At 41.3% G+C, this 19,522-nt stretch overlaps 1 protein-coding gene across 1 annotated transcript; it reads left to right on the top strand.

The window, feature by feature from the left end:
• The first annotated feature begins 1,374 nt into the window (after positions 1 to 1,374).
• Positions 1,375 to 17,942, top strand: TAMM41 (TAM41 mitochondrial translocator assembly and maintenance homolog). Its single transcript, XM_058845289.1, has 8 exons — positions 1,375 to 1,582; positions 2,398 to 2,577; positions 3,868 to 3,960; positions 6,341 to 6,491; positions 8,626 to 8,771; positions 10,858 to 11,023; positions 13,088 to 13,150; positions 17,818 to 17,942. The coding sequence occupies exons 1-8, from the start codon at positions 1,445 to 1,447 to the stop codon at positions 17,892 to 17,894; spliced, it is 1,014 nt and encodes a 337-aa protein (XP_058701272.1). The 5' UTR covers positions 1,375 to 1,444; the 3' UTR covers positions 17,895 to 17,942.
• The last annotated feature ends 1,580 nt before the right edge of the window (positions 17,943 to 19,522 follow it).

The following is a 19,522-nucleotide window of genomic DNA, read 5'->3' as shown; positions in this document are numbered from 1 at the left end:
GGTGCTCTCTCCCAAAATTCCCAATGCCCATTTATCATATGTTTATCTGTCTTCAGAATAATAATTGTATAGATGGTGACTTAGCTGTGTATATTATTCTTGGGTGTAACAAAGTAACAGAACATTCCACATTTGTTTTCAGCAGATGTTATGAGCCCAGTGATGTCTAAAGATCTTATTGCGTTTAGAATTTAGTGAGAGCATAAATTTATCTCTGTCTGCTGGCCTTTCCTCAGACCTCAGGCAGGGAATTTTGAAAGCCGTAAACCACAGGAAGATAAAATGCGATTTTTTGGGTACCAGATGCAGGCAAGTGTAAAATCATGAGGGAACAAGGCACGCTTCAATTTCATGAGGCACTTTTATACATTTAGCGCTTCCACGGAGCTCAGGCAGGTTTATTATGTAGGACTTGAACATTCAAACCAAGCCAGGCTCAGCACGAGGAGAGCGTGAGACAGCCCTGAGCAGAACCACGATGATTAAACGCTGTGGGTTTGTGTTTGTGTTCCCTGGGGGATGTGTGAAGAACTGTAACGCCGGCAACAAGTCCTGAGGAAAGCCTCAGAACAGGATAAAATATGAATTTAAAAAATAAAAAAAGAGGAGGAAAAACAATCAAAGAAGGGGCGCAGAATTGTGATGACCTAAAAAAATGAAGATGAAGCAGCAACGGGGGTGGAAAACTAAATGTTAGGCCCACATGCTGAACATCACCTACCTGTGCTTGGTTTGATGGGACAGCACAGCTCGGGGGGAGGCTGAGGGGACCCTGAGGGGACCCTGAGGGGACAGTGAGGGGACAGTGAGGGGACAGTGAGGGGACCCTGAGAGTAGCACTCAGGGGACCCTCGGAGAACCATGGAGGGATCATGAGGGGACACTGGAGGATCCTGAGTGGGGCACTGAGGGGACGCTGAGCACCGAGGGGACTCTGAGCACACTGAGAGGACCCTGAGCATTGGGAGGACCCTGAGCACTGAGGGGACCCTGAGGAGACCCTGAGGGGACAGTGAGGGGATCCTGAGCTGACAGTGAGGGGACTCTGAGGGTAGCACTCGGGACCCTCGGAGAAGCATGGAGGGACCATGAGAGGACACTGGAGGATCCTGAGTGGGGCACTGAGGGGACCCTGAGCACCGAGGAGACTCTGAGCACCGAGGGGACCCTGAGCACTGAGGGGACGCTGAGCACCGAGGGGACTCCGAGCACTGAGGGGACCCTGAGCACCGAGGAGACTCTGAGCACCGAGGTAACCCTGAGCACCGAGGGCAGGCCGGGCCGGTCCGTGTCAGCGGCCGCGGCCAGCCCAGCCCCCGGTGGCGCGGCCAGCCCGCCATGCCCACGCCGGGCTGCAGGGGGCGCACGGCGGCGCCGCCGCTCCCCCGCCGCGGCCTCTCCTCCCGCCGGAGAGCGGGAGCGCCGGGCGGGCCGGGCCGCGGCCATGGCGCTGCCCGTGCTGTCCAGCTCGGCCGTGAAGTTCCGCCGGGTCCTGGCGCACTTCCCCCAGGAGCTCAGCCTGGCCTTCGCCTACGGCTCCGGGGTGTTCCGGCAGGCGGGGGCCTCGGCCGAGCACGGCGAGGTGAGCGCTCGGGCCCGCGGCGCTGCGGGTACCGGGCCCCGCGGCGTGTGAGCGGCCAAGATCCCGAATCCCCGGGGGAGTGGCGGCGGGGCGGTGCCCGCTCCATGCCCAGGGGCTGCCGGGGCGGTCCCGGCAGTGGGGCTGTCATTGTGGGGTCTCGGGGTCCCTTTGAGCCCAGTGTGGATCGGTTGTGTGTCACGTTATTTAGCACTGCTTTAAAAGAGAGGTATTACAGCTTGTCCAGCTGCTGCGCACCGTATGAGGGGAATTTAAAATATATTGCCGCAGTGAAATGGCAGTCTGGGGAACTTCCTTATCTACTGAGGGCCAACAGCTTGGAAATAATGCTTGTTTTTTGGGTTTTGTTTACAAAAGCGAAGGAATACACTGCAAAGAAATATCCTAGAAATGCAGTTCCTTGCTGCCAGCTCTCGGGTGGTGCCTTTATCTGCCCACATTCCTCCATTCACGGGCAAAAAGTGCTGCTCTTTAGCACTGTAAGCTGTTCCTAATTCCTGAATTAGGGTGCTGAAGATCTCACACTTGCTGCCCTGTTTTGCAGGGTTGAAGTTTGGTCATGACCAGGACAGGAAAATTTTGGACTGTCTGATATACTTGACAATAAACATACAACTTCACTGGAACCTTTAAACTGTATCTGACATTAATACTTGTCGTTTAGGTTTTATTTTTATTTTTTTTTATTCATGAAAAATATTTGGCTGGAAGTTTGATGCTGTGTATATCTGAAATTATACTGATAACGTTGGCTCTTCTTGACATTTTAACCCTGCCACTCCTCTTGTTATCCTCAGACAAATATGCTGGACTTCGTGTTTGCTGTTGATGATGCTGTGACCTGGCATATGATGAACTTGTTAAAGAACAGGAGTCATTATTCCTTCCTTAAATTTTTTGGGCCCAAAAAGATAAGTAACATACAGAAATATGGAGCCGGAATTTACTACAACACCTTAGTGCCATGCAATGGCAGGGTAAGTACAAGAAGTCTGAGTGAATTAAGTCAAATATTTATGTCTGTGAAGTATTAAAATGATTAGCTTAAAGCAGTTTTCAGGAAGCAAATACTGCAGATTGTAATTGTAGATTAACTCATGCTATCTTCAATATTTATGTCTCAAACTGCTTTGCTAACAGCATTTTAATTAAAAAGGAAACAGAGCAGCTGGTCTTGCACCTTAAAAGTGTGAGCAGTGTTGTAGTTACAGCTGAAGCATTTCAGGAATTGGATTTATATTCCTTACTGCTTTTTGTCTGTCAGAAAGGTGGTGGTAAAGTTCTGGTGGTGCTTCATTTCAGCAGTTGACCATGTAGTAACAGCAAAGTGTTTGATATAAAATGCAAATAACAAGAGCAAGTTGGAATTGACAGTTGTGTTGTTTGGTGTCTCACATCCTGACCTGTGAGGCTTGGGTGTAACTAATAATTCTGGAGAGTGGTTCTTGTCCAGCAAGTCCTGTTCCTGCACCTCTGTGTTTGGTAGGGAGGGAGTGAGGGAATCAGTCTTGCTGTTCTTGTCCCTGTACGAAATTTTGGGGTTTAAACCCTAATTGATGTCAAAAGCGATTTGGGATTTCATTTGAAAGACCAGTGGTATTTGCCATGACATTGTGTTCTTGGCTCTTTATGGCTTGGTCTTACATTCTAATGACTCAGTCATATCACAGGCTGTGGTCCTTTGTTATCCAGAAATTTTGGAGCTGGCTGCCTTGTTGTGGTGATAATCTTTGGAAATTCAGGTAGTGCAGATTGGTAACAAACTGTGGAAAGTCCCATGTTTTTTCCAGTTACGTAAAATAAGCTGCAAAATCACTGGGGTTTTTTCCTAACATCAAAGAGCAAAAGAAAAAACTCCCTGATACACACCCCACCTCCTAGTAACAGGATACATAAATGTCTGGAGGTTTTAATTTAGGTCTATGACAAACTACTGCTTGAGTTTTTTTAATATCATAAAGGATAATGTGGATTATTCCAGCTATTGTAATATTTGGCTGCTGACTTTATTGCAACTTTGATTCTAGAAAGGATCTTCATTTAATGTGTTCCATTTTCTCCCTGCAGAAATTTGAATGTGAATAGGAAATTTTTCTTTTACCTCGTATGTTAATTACAACATAAAAATGTTTTCCAGTTTTTTATTTGAGCTATGTGTGCCTTAGAATTAAGGACAGTTATGGCAAGTAGTAAGTTCCACGTAGGGAAAACAATGGAGGTATATTTGCTTTTTCAAAAGCATTTATTTTGCTTTGTTTTTTCTCCAGATGATAAAATATGGAGTAATTAGCACTGATGCCCTGATTGAGGATTTGTTTCACTGGAAAACTCTCTATGCAGCTGGGCGCCTACAAAAACCGGTAACTGCTCAGTTTTCTCTCTGGAAATGCAGGAAATTCCAGGGCTGGAAAATAATCAGTTGGAATTTGAACTTTACCTGTTAGGGATCTGTGCAGCAGTACTGCACAAATAATCTGTCCTGATTTAGGGGTGTAGCCCCAGAGGGATAATCTCTCAGAGAGGAGGTGAAATGTAGTTCTTAATGATGTTCTGTAGAAAAACAGCCCCTAAAGGTGAGAATATTAATAACAGTTTTCTGCCTGTAGGAAATCTTGAATAACTGGACTATATTAATGCCAAGTCCCTTTAATGTCAAATGTATTATTTGCCTTTTAGAACAGATTATAGGGGTGGCCAAAACTTAACACAGATAAAGAATGGAAATCTTTAAAGATGAAAGCAGCTTTGCTGTGCAGTTACTGTCTGGCTCATAATTGAATGAACCATGGGTTCTGCATGTTGGTTTTTCTCCTCCTTATTTGGATGATAAAAAATAATCTTTGCTTTCCCCCTTGTGCATGCCTCGATTTACTTTCAGCAGATGGCAGCAGTGCTAAGGGAAAAATTGTTATGAGGGGAGGGGGAGAATTAGAGGAGAAATCACTTCGGGTCTTGGAACAGAAGTTAATTATGCTTTTAGCTAAAAAACTTGGGAGTGTAAGTTTGAATAAATTGTCTCAGACTACTGGCTTTATCTCCAGAGATGTATTACAGCATGATCCAGGTTAGAGCAGCTGTTATCTTTGTAAAGAATGAAACGGAATCCATTGAGAAAGATAAATGAAGGGAGAATTCGGGATGTCACATCAGCAGTGAATAGTGAATAGCTGTTTTCAGTGTAACTGTATTTGCTGCTGCTTTGATTTGTGACATGCTACAGTGAATATAAATTCTCTGTACTGTGAAAAAAGGCTTCCTTAACTGTGGTGCTCTGTCAGATTTACCCCAAGAATCAACAGTCATGTTTTACCAGGGTAATAACCATTGCAGTCTGACTTCCTGGGAAATTTGTAGCTCTCTGAGCCATTGAAAATTTGTCCATAAATGCTATCAGTGTTTCAGGCATTCAGATTTTGAAGCCTGGTGTATTATTTTCTTTTGAAAAAATCCTGCTTTGTATTGGGGGGATTTTTTAGAAAAGGAGGAGGTTATTAATTTTGCTTTTCCAAGGCAAGGCTGGTGTCTTCCATGAGGAGGAACAGCATCTCTGCTGAGTTTCATGTTTTAAAAGGCTCTGTGGTGTCCTTGACAAGTCCATAACTTGCTGATGTTTCCATGGCAATCCTAAGGTATTGCAGTCACCTGTGTGACTGCTTGGGGTGCCACAGATTTTTTCTGTTCTGACTTTCCTTAGATTTCCCTGTAGCAACCAGGTAGGAATGCACATGTAAGTGAATTGCTTGACGAGATTTGAGAAAAATCAAGGGGGGGGTACCTCTGTTCACAATGGCCAGTGAGTTTGAATTTTAAGGTGTTGTAGGGTATTATATTAAATATATATTAAATAGGGTATAAATATTAAAAAGCTGTGTTTTATAAGCAAGGCAGTATTGCTAAACCATAACACTTGAAAAAGACAAACACACACCAAGCAGGGATTTCTAGGGGAGTTGTTTCTGGAAGGGTACAGTAATCCATTTCCTAAACCACCTTCCTTTAGTCTACCAGTGTGTTCCTATCTTCAGTTCTTACCAAAGATCTGCTCTTTATTGCAGTGTATTTCCATATCCTAGGTGATTGGATTCTCTGGTTGGTCTTGAACAGTTTCAATGTTTCCTAAAGATAAACACTTCTTATGGCAGGTAGAGGCATTCAAGTGATCTGTTCCTCATGGATAAGTGAAGATCCCTTGGAGTTCACATTCTGCTTATCCAAAGTGCAAAAATAAAGCTCTGCTTCTTCTAGGATAACCCCTCTCTGAGAAACTACTTGAAGCATTTGATAGGGGAGTCCTCTATTAAAAAAATAAATAAAAAATAATGAAGATGAATAAAAAAACATCTGTCTGGTGTTCTGTTCTCTTTTAGTATAGTCTTTTTTCTTATTGCACAATCACATGTGAAGCATTTCTGTTGATGCATTCATATTTCTTCTACTGATTAATCTTAAATTTATGAGTATGAAAAGGTGACTAGTTTTTCAGAGATTAGCTAATGTCTGGTGCATATAGCACTTCCAAACCTGTGTGTGAAAACAGCTTTTTCTAGAAGAGTGTTAATTCTTAAAAACATATTCCTTTCATGTGGTGGGGATACTCTAATACTTGTTGTGCCATGCTAATAAGATCTAATCTTAAATTAATTTCTTACTCAATCTGGTATGAAAAATAAATAGCATTTCTAGCTCCAGCTTCAGTAGCACTTTCCTGAAGTCTTTCTTCCAATGGCTCTGCTTTTCCAGGTGAAAATCCTGGCCCAGAATGAGAACAGCAGGCTGCAAGCTGCTCTTGTCAGCAACCTGAAGAGTGCAGTGACAGCAGCCTTCCTCATGTTGCCAGAGAGCTTCTCTGAAGAGGACCTTTACATGCAGATTGCAGGACTCTCCTACTCCGGTGAGTGTGGGGGGTCTGAAGTGGCTGGGAAGAGCTGGAGCTGGAGCACAGCTGGTGTCTCATGTGTGATAAATCATCTTCCTCCTTGCTTTGGGCCTGCACTGCTGCGTGCACCGAGAATTCTCTGAATGGTGGTTACGTAACAGCTCCACTAATTGGGCTTATTCACAGGAAATAGGTGTAGCCACATCAGCAACGCTGCCTATACCTGCTTGATTTATGAACAGCTAAGTGTGAGTGATTGGAGATGATGAAATAATGGGGGTTCTCTTCTGTTTGCATGGATTGTATTTTGGTGGAATGTTTCAAAACCTTTTGGAAAAAAATTTCTCTTTCCACTCAGTGCAATGTTGAGTCATCTGATAGTCTGACTCATACCTTGTCATCTCTTTTTGAGTGTGCTGTGTTTAAGGCTCTTATTTAGTTAACTCAAAGATCCAGGTTATGATTATTTGATTTACATTTAACCCTCCTGATTGGTATTTGTTGAGTTTCTTTTTTTTTTTTTAAGAAATTGGTATGGAAAAATATTGAAGAAACTACTGCAAACTGTTCTTCAATATAAGATGTAATTGTTACAGTTTAACTCAGCATTGCTTTTTGAATGCTGACATCCTTACTGCAATCTCTATGAAGGAGTTTGGTTGGAGCTGTACTTTACACACCATTTCCTTGCCTCATACAGAAATGCATGTTTGGCTTTTAAAGGGAGCACAGGGGGGGTCAGAGCTGCAGCTTGGCTCTACTGAGGAGTGTCACTGTTTTATGTAACACTTCTCAGGGCAGTCCAGATTGCAGCTCGCTTCTCCAGAGCAGTTCTCTCCTGAGCTGTTGCCTGTTTTAAAGCAGCAGGAAGAGGGTGCTGACAGTGGGATTGCCAGCCAGGGATGTTTACTGCTTGAAACCTGCCCAGCACTGGCACTGGATTCTTGCTGGCCACTAGTGACCAAGTTAGTTTTGATATACTCTTTGAAACAGTGCAATTAAACAGAAATCAGTAAAATGCTGACTGGCTGTGCTGTGTGAACAAAGCTGAGGCAACACAGCTCCCAGCTGGGAATGTACAAGAAAAAGGCTGCTTGTGGATATTTATTTTGCTGCCATTTCGTTAAGTCTTTCAGAGGCTGTACTAGTAGACAGAATTGATTTTATGTGTTACTCTAATCAGTCTCCTTGGAGACTGCTGAAGAGTGTTGTTCATGCTTTAATTTAGAAAATGTTTATCCTTTATTTTTTCCTGCATTTTTTGAGAGCACTGAGTCAGTACCATTTATATGTGAAGTGTTTGTTTTGTGGCTCGGCATAAACTGAAATAAACTAAGGAAGGCTAGCAAGTTGCCACCTTTCAACAACATTTGTCTCCTGAATGTGGGAAGTGGGAAAAGGAATTGATTCAGAATTTTGGTTGTTGATACAAGCTACACTGAGTATCTAACTCCTGGCTGGAAACCCAGCAAGCAGCCAGGCTGGTACCTAACAGAGGTGCTGGAATGCTTTCATACAGACTGACTGGCTTTTCATTTATTCTCTTTGAAATTTTTCAGTCATGGATCTGAAATGAAAGTGTAAAGGCCAGTAAGGTAACAGTGGTGTTAAAAGGAATTTCTTTTTGAAAGTACTAACACATACATGGCTAATAGGAAAAGTGATCCAGTGATTTTACCATGGCTGCCATTAGCTGAACTCGAGGTACTGCCCTTGGACTGCAGAAACAATGCAAACTGTTACCTCAGATTGGAAAAGTTTAGCTCATTTGCTTGTGGATACAAAGTATGAGGCCTGGGCAGTTTGTTTAGTAACTGCTGAGACTGAGGTTGCAAAGTGTCACTGTTACTTTGCAGCTGGAATTATTTTGTTGTGCAAGTGAAGATGTGGACACGTGGGCTGATGACATTTTATCGGAGGCCACATAACAATATGTGCCTTCAAGGACATTTTTTCTGTGCTTGAAGGTGTTTGAATAGTTTTTTTTTTTACTCTTAGAAGATGATTATTGTGGATTATATTGGCATATATAATATTGGAGAATAGAGTTTTAGATGACAGCTCTGTACTATGTTGATTTCTGTTATATTCTCCTTCTCAGTGTTTTTGGGGTATTCCTAATGGCTTAACCTTCTCTTTTCCTGCCTAGGTGATTTCAGAATGATAATAGGAGAAGACAAATCCAAAGTGCAGAACATAGTGAAACCCAACGTTGCCCATTTCCAGAAGCTGTACAGTACCATACTCCAGGACTGCCCTCAAGTGGTGTACAAGCACCATCTGGGAAGGCTCGAGGCAAGTGTTCTCCTTCTAAACAGCTTTAAAGCAAGCAAGTGCTTTGTCACTGACAGAAGGCAGGAATTGTGCCATGCACCAGGAGAGCAGCTGGAGTCTCTGTGCTTGCTGTTTGTTATGTTTCTGTTGTTTAGTTAATTCTGCAACCAGCAGACTTGCCTTAAATACCAGTTTTTTCATATGGAGGAGGAACTACTGCTCATTTTCTCTGAGTATGGGCACAGAATAGAGCCCAGCAAGGGAATCAGAGCAGATCATTGTAAAATGTGTGTTCTAATGGCTTCCATATGGAAATAGCAGGCTAGGAAGTGAGGAATAAACAGATGGTTTGTGTTAGAGAGAAGAGACTGTAACTCAGAGGTGCAACTTTCTGCAATCAAAAACTGCATCTCACAAAAAAACCTCCTCAAGTTCTAGCTATGAAGATGAGCTGATTAGAGCCAAGTGAAATTCTGGCATTAATACCCATACAAAATGATTTTTTCCTTCAGTTTTTTTGGGAAATCCAGAGTGACCAATATCTTGAATTCCATCTTTCCAGTGTAACATTGCAGTTAGGGGAGAGATGCCACAGTCAGTAGCAATTTTTCCTTTTGTAATCTGCATGTCCCTGTGTGAATATTTAAGTGTGATACAGACTTGATGGTGAAGTCACAAATAGCACCACTTGTCTCATGGACATGGGCATCTCTTCATCCTCAAGCCTTGCTAATTCTCTCCCAAATGCCACCTTTTAGGATGTGTCTTTGTTAGAAATTGACTGAACTGCAATTAAATTAATGTTTACTGAATACAGTAAACAGTTTTACTGCTATGCTTTGGAATAAAATACAGGGAAATCTGTATTATCCTGTAGCTGTCTCCATGTTTTCATATTGCTTGTGAACAGTTTGGTGGAAGCAATATTTAAATGAGTTTGGGAAAGAAATAGGAACACTTCCTTCAAGAAGAAATTCCTTTAAACAAATCCTGGTAGCATACTGCAAATTTATTGCTGGATAATAAATCTCTCCACAATCCCATAACAGTCATCAAGACTGCTTCAAATCAACAGCAGAATGAGGGCATTTAATCAACAAAGTGCTTTAATACTTTATTGCTCACACCTTGCAGTGGTTATTGGCAGTTATTGGCCAGGCTGAGGTGGCTGAGTGCTGCTGGGGGTGCAGTTAACACAGAATAGAACCCCCTTCTCCAGGATATGCAGAGCTACAGAGAAAATTCCTTCTTCAAAGGTCCCTGAGAACCAAAGGAAGGCAGAGCCCAGCTGAGTTTTGGTTCAGGCATGGATTCCTCCCACACAATGCTCAGAGCTGCTGGCTGTCGGTGCCTCTGGAGTTGTGGCTGACTCATCTGGAGATCATTTTCTCCACACTGACAAAAGGGAGTGGAGAGGGCAACCAGACTCCTGTCTGATGTCTCCATGAAGTGGCTAAAACCTTGTGTGGGAGGAATGGAGCTCTTCAGATTTTCCTCCGCTTTTGGAGAGCTCTGCCCCATCGTGCATTACATTTTGGAGAAATCTGTCCAGGCCTGTGTGTTGGTATCATTGTACTCAAAAAGGGCTCGTTGGATTTCTGATTTAGATTGGAAAATGTGGGATGAATGTTTTTTTCAAATTATACAAACCAGATGTAGGTTGGAGTTTAAAGCAGAGAAAATGGTTTTCGAGCTAAACTTGAAATGTGTGTGTGTCTGCAGTTTGATTATATTCAGGCAGAAGAAACTCATCTGAGAGGTCTTCGGGGGACTTTTTTTTATTGTCCTCTACTTAAGTTTCCAAAGGAAATTGGATACAACAGAAATGATACAGTTTCAATGAAAACTTACTTGCAGACACAGCAAGATCATGCCTGTCTTCCCCTGAATAAAAACCCTTGCACTGAGTCATTCTTCAAGTTGAGAACTGAGATACTGCATTTCCCTGTGCTTGGGAAGTTTTTATTAGCATTGTCAAGGACCTGTTCTAGTGAAATGGATCAGATTCTGTGAGATATTTATCACAGGTCAATTTTCTGCCTTCTTTAAAAAAAAAAAAAAAAAAGATAACTGAATATTTTTAATGTTTTATTTTTATAACATGCAGATTGATAAAAGTCCAGAAGGTCAATTTGCACAGCTTATGGCTTTGCCAAAGACTCTGCAACAGAAGATAACTGCTCTGGTAAATCCTCCTGGAAAGAACAGAGACGTGGAAGAAATTTTACTGCAAGTTGCCCATGACCCTGACTGTGGAATTGTGGTTCATCAAGGTAGGTCTGGACCAATGTCTGTAAACTCCTTTAAGACATGAGAGATTTACAAATCTGTTGTATATGTTCTCCTATTTCAGAAGGGTAGGTTAAAGGGAAAGGTGAAAAAATCCTGGAGATTAATCATGAAATACATTTCTAAAAACCTGGGTTTGGATTTGATTACAGATAGCTTATCTGAAATAATATCAATAGCATTCCTAATGATACAGGAAGATACGTTTTGGGTTGGCTCCTGAAAGAGGCAGAATTTCAGGAATAATAGCGTAGCTGCTTAGATCACCTGACTCTGGTGCTTCCATCTTCAGGCAAAACTTCATCAAAACACTGAGTTTTATATCCTCCCAGTCAGGGATGGCAAGGCTGAGGTCATTTTCTGACTTGCTGACATTTCCCTTCACAGTCATCATGGTTAGCCCAGACATGTGAGCCCTGGCAGAGAGCTCCAGCTCGGAGGAAAAAGGCTGAGCTGCTTCTCATCAGCACAACTGCTCTGAGGCAAGATTATGTCATATGAGCAAGTTAAAGCTGATGCTGCAGACACCAGTGTTCTGGTACATGGCAGGAAAATTAAAAAGTTTAGTGCTTGGGGTCCTTTATGCATTTTAAGAACCTGACACATTTTCTGTTCCAGGTAGCAAATTTTGCAAGCTCTCTGAGCACAGCAAAAATTCCCAAGAAGCCTGGGAGCTATGAGGCACTAAGCAGGGAGCTGAGGGAGCTCTCAGCCTGCTTTCTGTGGGGGAAATAAAGCTCCTGGTGCTGCAGTTCTCCATGGACAGCATGGGATGGGCTGCACCTGGACATGGAGGTGTTCAGCTTCTTTCTTGGGCTGGGCTGAACCAGTAAAGGGATAAAAGCTGGATCTGGGAGCAGAGCCTGCAGTGTTTGAGCTGCACACAGAGCTTGTTGTGCTGTGCTTGTATTTCTGGAGCTCTGGCAGGCACAGCTGTGGCTGCACAGGGAGCAGCAACAAACTGGACACATCTTCTCAGGCCCTGCAATTTAAACTCTTAGGAGAACAAATCAAGACTTTCACTTTTGTGGCCAAAGCATTTTCTTAATCCTTTAATCTGGGTAAAAGCCAGGCCAAGCCATTTGGGAATCCTACAAGGCAGAACGGATTACTCAACTTGAATTGCATTGTCCCAAGATATTTTGCCACATCAACACCATTTGTTCCTTTCCCTTCCCTATTCCTACCCCTCAAACGATTTTCCAGTGGAATATTGTATCCATGAATTATGCTAAGCTTTGTTCTTCAGTATGGAAGCAGGATTTAAAAATACTTGGAATTATATTCCATGGGTCAATGCAGAATGTGTCAGTTTGGAAGAACAGCTGAGACTGCTGGAGTTCTACATTTATTTTCCAAGTATTTAGTGATGTGAGTAGTTTTGTACATACCAGTATGTTTTTATATGTGTTAGAACAAATATAACTTAATAGTTCTGAAAAAAAAATTAAGATTTTTTTAAACTGTTCTATAAGAATCGCTGGACAATGAGAACTGAATGTGCCACAGTGCAAAGTGGTAGGCAAGCCTTATCTCCAAAAGCTGTAATTTAGAAAAGCCAGGGAAGAACTGCACTATGGAGGTGTCTCTGCTTGATCAGAGAGGTGCCAAATCCCAGTTTCATGTTGGAGTAAACAGGGTGTATCATTTGTTCTGCTCTAGAATGTGAATTTACCAGCACTTAGATGAAACAACCCTGAATCCTTTGTGGTTAATCATCTTAGTAGAGAACTAATGGGAACACTAAATAAATGGACTATTGCTTGTTGTCTGTTTTAATACTGATTAGTTTTTTGGGGTTTTTTTTACATATGATACATATAAAATAAATTAAAATAGTTTAGAGAATTAAGTTAAAATAGTTTAGAGTTTTTTAATTAGTATGAAAAAGCAGAGCAAACCCAAATTTTCTCAGTGTACATTTTACTTTCAGGCTAGCTCAATTGTATAACTGGAACAATATTTAACTTGTGCATGGTGGAGGGGGGAAAAAAAATCCACACACAAGTGCTGAGATGGGTAACATCTGTGTGCTTTTCCCTCTGCAGGCATTTCAGGAATTGTGAGATCCTCCAGTGTGGTGCAGAGTGCTAAAACCATCCTGACAGCTGGTAAGAATGTGTGTGATTTCTGACAACATGGGCCTTCTGATTTCACACAGGAAAAATGACAGGGCCCCAAGATTGTCTTGTTACAGGAGTTTAAAGAATAAACTTTTTGTGTGTTTCATCAGAATTCCCTGGAAAATAAAAGCAACATTTAAAGCAGAGGCTTTATTGCAAAATTATAAAATGCTGAAAGGGACTGGAGTCTGTGTGACTCCTAAACAAACCAAACAACAGCATCAGCTTTCATTTTCTCTGTTTCTGGATCCATGCAGAGGAGATTTTGTGGAGCAAAATAATTGGAAGGGAGAGGTTAAAACCAGTGTTATTCCTGTTGAATTTTAAGTTATCCTGAGTGCCCTGTGGGGCAGAGCTGGTTAAGTGCAAGAGTAGAACAAAAATAGTTAAGCTGTGATTTTTTTGTGCTCTCTTCCTCCCTGTTCTGATGGAGAGAAAATCACCTCTGAGGCTCCTTAGCTCCTCTTGTGTGTCATGCAGTAAATCACTGACAGCCTCTCCTGGCACTGGCACTTTGGGGGGTCCTAATGTATCTTTGAGTAACACTTGTAATTTTTATCATGGTTTCTGCTTCGTGCACCTGAAACCAGTTATTTATGAAATGTCTCTATTTCCCTTGGTCTTAACTGCTTTTTGCTTTATTTGTAGTGGCTTTTTTCCCTTTAAAACAAACTGGAGTTTCCTTCTAATCAATTATATAGAGTTGTATTTAAAAACTATTTTCTAATTGTGGTTTTAGTGGTGAAAACATATTTTTGTGATTTTATTTTAGGTAGAGGAAAGCAATTTTTGTCCTTTGCCTCCAGCACAAGCCAAATTTGAGCAAAGAGGCTTGGGGGAATTGATTTTTCTTACTTTTTGCATGATTTAGGGATTTTTTGGGGTTTTGGTGGGGTTTTTTTAATGTATTTGTACTTTTCTGCCAGAATCTGGTCAAAACCATTAGTGACAGAATTCAGGAGTGAGATTTAACTGCTCAGGGATGTCACCTCAGTATTTTTGAGGTGTGAGGTTTGTGTGATCTGCCCTGAATTGAGGAGGGATGGGTGTCCATAGCTTTACAGTTAATTAGCAAAAACCTTTGCCCTTTTTTATTTTTAATATTTGTCTCCAAACATTTATGATTGAGTTTATATTAAATCTCTCAGTATCTTCTAATGAAGATTTTCTCCCAGTCGTGGTTTCTTAATTTAAAATGCATCACTGGGGCAGCATTCCTGGCTCTGCCAGCTCTTGAGGCTCTCCATGTTCATAGGAAACAGAATTTACACAGAGAAAACTGGAATGTGGCTCCTGCATGGAAGTATTTGCTTGACTCAGGCAAGGAATGTGTTTTACAGGAAAGTGTGGAGCTTTACATTCAGTCCCTAAGGATGCTGCATTTCGTTCTTTATTCTTTTTCCAAATCTTGTCTAATATTCTGTTCCCCTAAGACCTATTTTCACACTTTCTAGTAGAGACTTTAGGAAAAATATAAAGCTCTGGCCTTCTGCAGTGCTTATGTCAGGAGCAGTAGCTTAAAATAAAACAATTATGAAAGAGAACCATGAAATCTGTGGCTCTATTAAGCTCTGCCTTCTTATTGCTGTTCCTAACAACTGTACAAGTACTTTGCTTGCAAAAGAAAGTTTTCATTAGCTGGCCATCACTCTTTTTGAAGTGTTCTAGGGGACACAGTCTGTTTTCTTTAGCTGATTATTTTATCTTAAGAACACCAGCAAAGGTGAGACTCCTGCTCTGGTGCACGGCATGGCAGTGCAATATCCAGCATTTCTAAATGCAATGGTAAATCAGCAATAGCTGTGCTGAGGTGCCAGGCTGGGTATAACATTACTGGCAAGGAGCACAAGAAGGAATTTCAACCCATTTAAAAGAACTTTTCTCATCTTTCTCTGCCAATGTGGTTTTCAAGTGGAGCTCCAGCTCTGTGTTTTTGTTTGTTGTTAAATGCCCTGTTTAGTTTTTGAAAATGTGCCTGTGTATTTCTTCGAGGCTGTGGTGAGGTTGCCTCTCTGTTTCCCATTAGAGATGGCACCAGGGTTTGATTTGTTTTCCCACACAGCCAGAGCCTGCCTGGGCTTTGGGAACTCACTCTGCAACTCTTATATTTAGCTTCTCTGAAGGAGATGTTGATACTTCTTCAGCTTCTTTCTTCTTTATATTTTACTCAAGGAATGCTGCAAGCCTTGAACATTTTTCTATAAATACAATCTGACAGATTAAATCATCAGTCGAAGCAGTTGTCCAAGATACTTTTACGTTAGCACAAATGTTCAGAATAGCATTTGTTTTCAAGGCTTTTTTTTTTTAAAAAGAGCAGGTTTACATATAAAATAGTCTGGTTTTGTGATAACTGCTCTCTTCATCAGCTGCCTGAGCAGATAACTGCTGGCTCCACGTTAAATATCTGTAAATGTGCATGCCACACTACAAATATATAATTATTTGCTCCACATGACAGCTGTCCAGCAGTGCATGCATCAAAAGGGAATCCAGGACACTGCAGCCAGGCAAACCTAGAAGAAGCTTCTGGGGACTCCCAGCCAAATCTGCTGTCTTAGAGCACCAACACTTGCAAAAATCTCAGTGTGGATTGTTAAGTGAAACCAGACACGAGTTGTGTTTACACCGAAACGCTGTGGGCTCGTCCCATGCACACCAGGGCTTTGTTCTGTCTCCTGGAGTGGAAAAATCTAAAGGGGAGGTAGAACCACCAAGTCACCGATATAGAGCTGAAGCAGAAAGACATTTTCATGTGGTCCAAGTGCTTCAGATTCTGCGAGAGAGCTGTAATTACAGCCATGAACTTTTCCTGCAGCTGGGATTCATCAGCCCCAGCGCTGCTGCAGGGGAACAGCTGGATGGACAGACCTGTGCTGGGCCAGCAGCTCCTTCCATGCGGGGTGCAGCTCAGGGGATGGAGAGGGAGGAGGAGGAGGATGATGATCATCTGCTGAGAGCTGCTCATGGGCAGAGCAGGTGGGCAGGCTGACAGGAGCAGTTCCCCTGCAGGCTGCAGTGCCTGCACCGCTCCCTGCAGCCCTGCAGCAGCTGCACTGCACTCCCAGAAGCGCCTGGAATTCATTGGAATGGCAGAGCAGCAATTCCTCCAGCAGAGGGGCTGCATCCTGCAGCTTGGGCATTTTCAGAGCCACAGTTACACAATTTTAACTTCTTTCATTTGTGCTGTGCCAGAGCTCAGCCTGGCTTTGTGCTGCTGCAAGAATTGTTGCTCTGTGTGCAATCCCCATGCAGATTTGTCAGGCACTTCAGGATTTACGTGGTTATTTTCTTGTTATTTGAGATGCTGCGAAGAAAAGCCTGTCATGACTTCATTAGTGTGCTTGATTTTGCAAAAACCTAGTAAATATGGAAAATCTGGAGCCTTCATATGGGAGTTTGTCAGTTCAAAATGCATGTATGGATGTTTTTCCTACAAAAGGTGAAGTTGAGTTTATTTAAATTGCAGTTGGAGACATGTGAAGTGCAGAACTGATTCAGAACAGAAGTGATTCTCTGCAGTCTATTTGTTATCAGAGGCTTCTAACTCTGCCACATTCCTTCAGAAATAAGAGTGTGCACTTTTCCTACCCATTTAAGTTCTTGCAACTCAACTTTGAATGCATCTATCATTTAAAATATTATATCTTTGTTTTCTTTCTTTTACTTTCCTTTCTTCATTTTTTTGAGGTCTTTCCAAATCAAATATTATTATTCCTGTCCCACTTCTCCCCTCCCAAAAAAAAAAAAATAAAAAATCCAGTGCAACACATGGCTAAACTTGGGTTGAGGTTCTTTGTTTGTTGCAAATCTTTCCTTGTGTTCTGGGCTGTGATATTGTGTGACTTTTGGCTAAATTCCTTGTGTATTTTTAGTCAGTCATGTCAAGTGTTCAATTAAATAAACACAGGAAAGATTGTAGTAAATATTACTACACCTTTAATCAGTGCACATGTCAAAATGAGAGCTTTTTGTGCAGCACTGAAAAGTTGCCTTTTTAGTTCTGAATTTGTAAGGGTGTGATTAAACTGCTATAATCTGATCAGTCACTCCATCTGTTATGTTGGGGTTTTTATTTGTTTGGTTTGGGGTGATTTTTTTAAACAAAAGAGGAAAAGCAAGTAGCTGCACTGGCTGGGGTCTCAGAACCCCCATGAAATGCCAAGACTAACAGTGTTTTGGTTTTAAATTTACAAATACTCCATAACTAAACCCAGCAAAATGCTGTGGGTTTTGTACTCTAGGTCTGTAAGAGAAGGCTCATCTCTGCTGGAGCTACAGAAATTGTTTAACTCCAAGGATACATTTTACAAATATTTTGGGAGTCATCCTCAGTTCCTTCATATCTAAAACTCATAAATGCTTTGAGACAACAATTGCTGCTGGATCTCTGAAAATTGAGATATTTGACTCTATTGTATGCCATGGCATGGTATTACCAGAGTCCTGCTCTATTTGCTCTGCTTTGATGGCATTAAAAGTATTTTTGGTGGCATTGTTTACTGTGTTCTGACTGTGACAGGAAGGTTATTTGCATGTCTGCCTGCTGGATTAGGCTGCCATTCCCCCAGGGAAATCCTTCCTGTGATGCACTAAGCACCTTCTGGCTGAGTCAGCCTTGCTAAATGTTGATGTTTTTTCTTTTCTTTTTTTAGGGGCAAAGAAATCTGTAACTTACAGTATGAAGAAATTATATAAGATGACAAAGGGAGGGTTAAAGAAGACATCTTGAGTCTTTACATACTGTGTATGGGTAAATAAATGGTACTTTTTCTCTAAATGTTTTGCAGATGTGACTTTGCATACTTGAGAAGATTACAGTGTATTTAAGAAGTCTGTTCTGATGATTTACATGCCCAATTTTCTTAATGAAATAGGAACTTTTCTAATGGGAGGTTTGTTGGCAATAGGGCAAAGGAATTATACTCTGTAAATACTGAAATGAATTTTCCTGTATATTTTGAAGAGCCCGAAGTAAAAAAGATTGCTTGTACAGCTGGATTCAAACCCAAAGTCACTCGTTTTCCATGTGTTGGTAGCTTTACTTCCCAAAATACCCTCAGAGCCTCTTTCAAAATGATCAATATCCCAAATTTAGTTCTTTTAGGGATTTACAGAACTGGAGAAGCCATTGAGTTTTCAGTAGGTATGAAACTGTCCTTTGACATTCCTGACCTGACAAGTTCATCCTTGGAATTCCTCTGAGGATGCTGCCTTTGACATCTTGAATCCCAAAAACTTGCCACAGTGACTTTCAGTGTGGGAGAGGGAAAAGAGGAGCTTGGCAGGGGTCAGATCCTTTAATAAGGATATTTAATAATATTAATAAATAAGGATATTTAATAATAATGAAATTGTGTGTTCCTCTCACGAGACTGAGATGAAAAGTACCCAATTCATGGGCGTTGTTACAAGGGCCAGAGTTGGAAGGAAAATCAGAATTCTGTGGATCTCTTTGGGCAGACTTATTCAATATTTGTTATTTGGCAGAAGATTCCATCAAAACACTTGAAAATTTGGAATATTAGGAACAAAATCACAGATTGTTTGATTCTTTGATTATCTTTTCCCTGCCCACAAGATGAAACCTGAACTCCCTTTAAATTAGCTAAACTAAAGAAAATTGGAGTTTTACATGACTTGTTACATTAATCATGCCATGAAAGAATGGGCATTGCTGCCAGTATCCATGTCTGGTGGAATAAATTTGGAGTATCTTTTGTAAATAGAATATTTTTCATACTGACTCGGGTGGATTTGCTGATTTGGGAATTTTTCCTTCAAGATCTCATTTTATTTGTGAGAATGTCAACAATAAAAATAATTTGATGGTAAAAAAATAGGAAATAAAATGTATCTTTCCTGAACAGCATGATTGGTTTTTTTCTTATGTATTATGTGATCATCAGGGCCATCTCTCAAGCTGCATTTGATTAGTGATCTCACTTTAAAAAATAACTTATTGCAGTGAAGTTGTCTGCTAATTGTTTCCAGGGAGAAGTTCAGAGGATAAATTTAAGAAAGACAATAGAAAATACATTGTTGTATGTAATAGGACTCATACATGCTTGCTTTAATCACAGGAAAACTTTTAAATATTGCTTATCTTTAAATATTTGACTTTGAAATTTTAATCCAGGAAATAATTACTGTGAAATAGGAAATAAATCAGTGGGAAACTTTCTAAGGTCAGAGGCAGGTTCCTAACACTTTGTATTATCCATTGGTGATAGAATGTGTAAAACAAATCCCCTCAAATGTCCCTTTGCTGATGGTACAACCTTTTTATAGGGGCAAAGAATGTTTGTGTGGCCCTGACATTCTCTGGCCCTATTAGTAAGAGGCTAAAGTTCCCAGTTT

Source organism: Poecile atricapillus, chromosome 9, assembly GCF_030490865.1.
Source record: "Poecile atricapillus isolate bPoeAtr1 chromosome 9, bPoeAtr1.hap1, whole genome shotgun sequence".
Taxonomy (NCBI): domain Eukaryota; kingdom Metazoa; phylum Chordata; class Aves; order Passeriformes; family Paridae; genus Poecile; species Poecile atricapillus.
Note: the sequence above shows the minus strand (reverse complement) of the source record. Positions and strands in the feature narration are given on the sequence as shown.

What these genes read in the sequence shown, in the direction of transcription:
- TAMM41 (XM_058845289.1), top strand. Translation starts at nt 1,445, where the DNA reads ATGGCGCTGCCCGTGCTGTCCAGCTCGGCCGTGAAGTTCCGCCGGGTC. An exon ending in ACCATCTGGGAAGGCTCGAG is followed by an intron (nt 8,772 to 10,857) that starts GCAAGTGTTCTC and finishes TATAACATGCAG; the next exon opens with ATTGATAAAAGTCCAGAAGG. An exon ending in TGGAATTGTGGTTCATCAAG is followed by an intron (nt 11,024 to 13,087) that starts GTAGGTCTGGAC and finishes TTCCCTCTGCAG; the next exon opens with GCATTTCAGGAATTGTGAGA.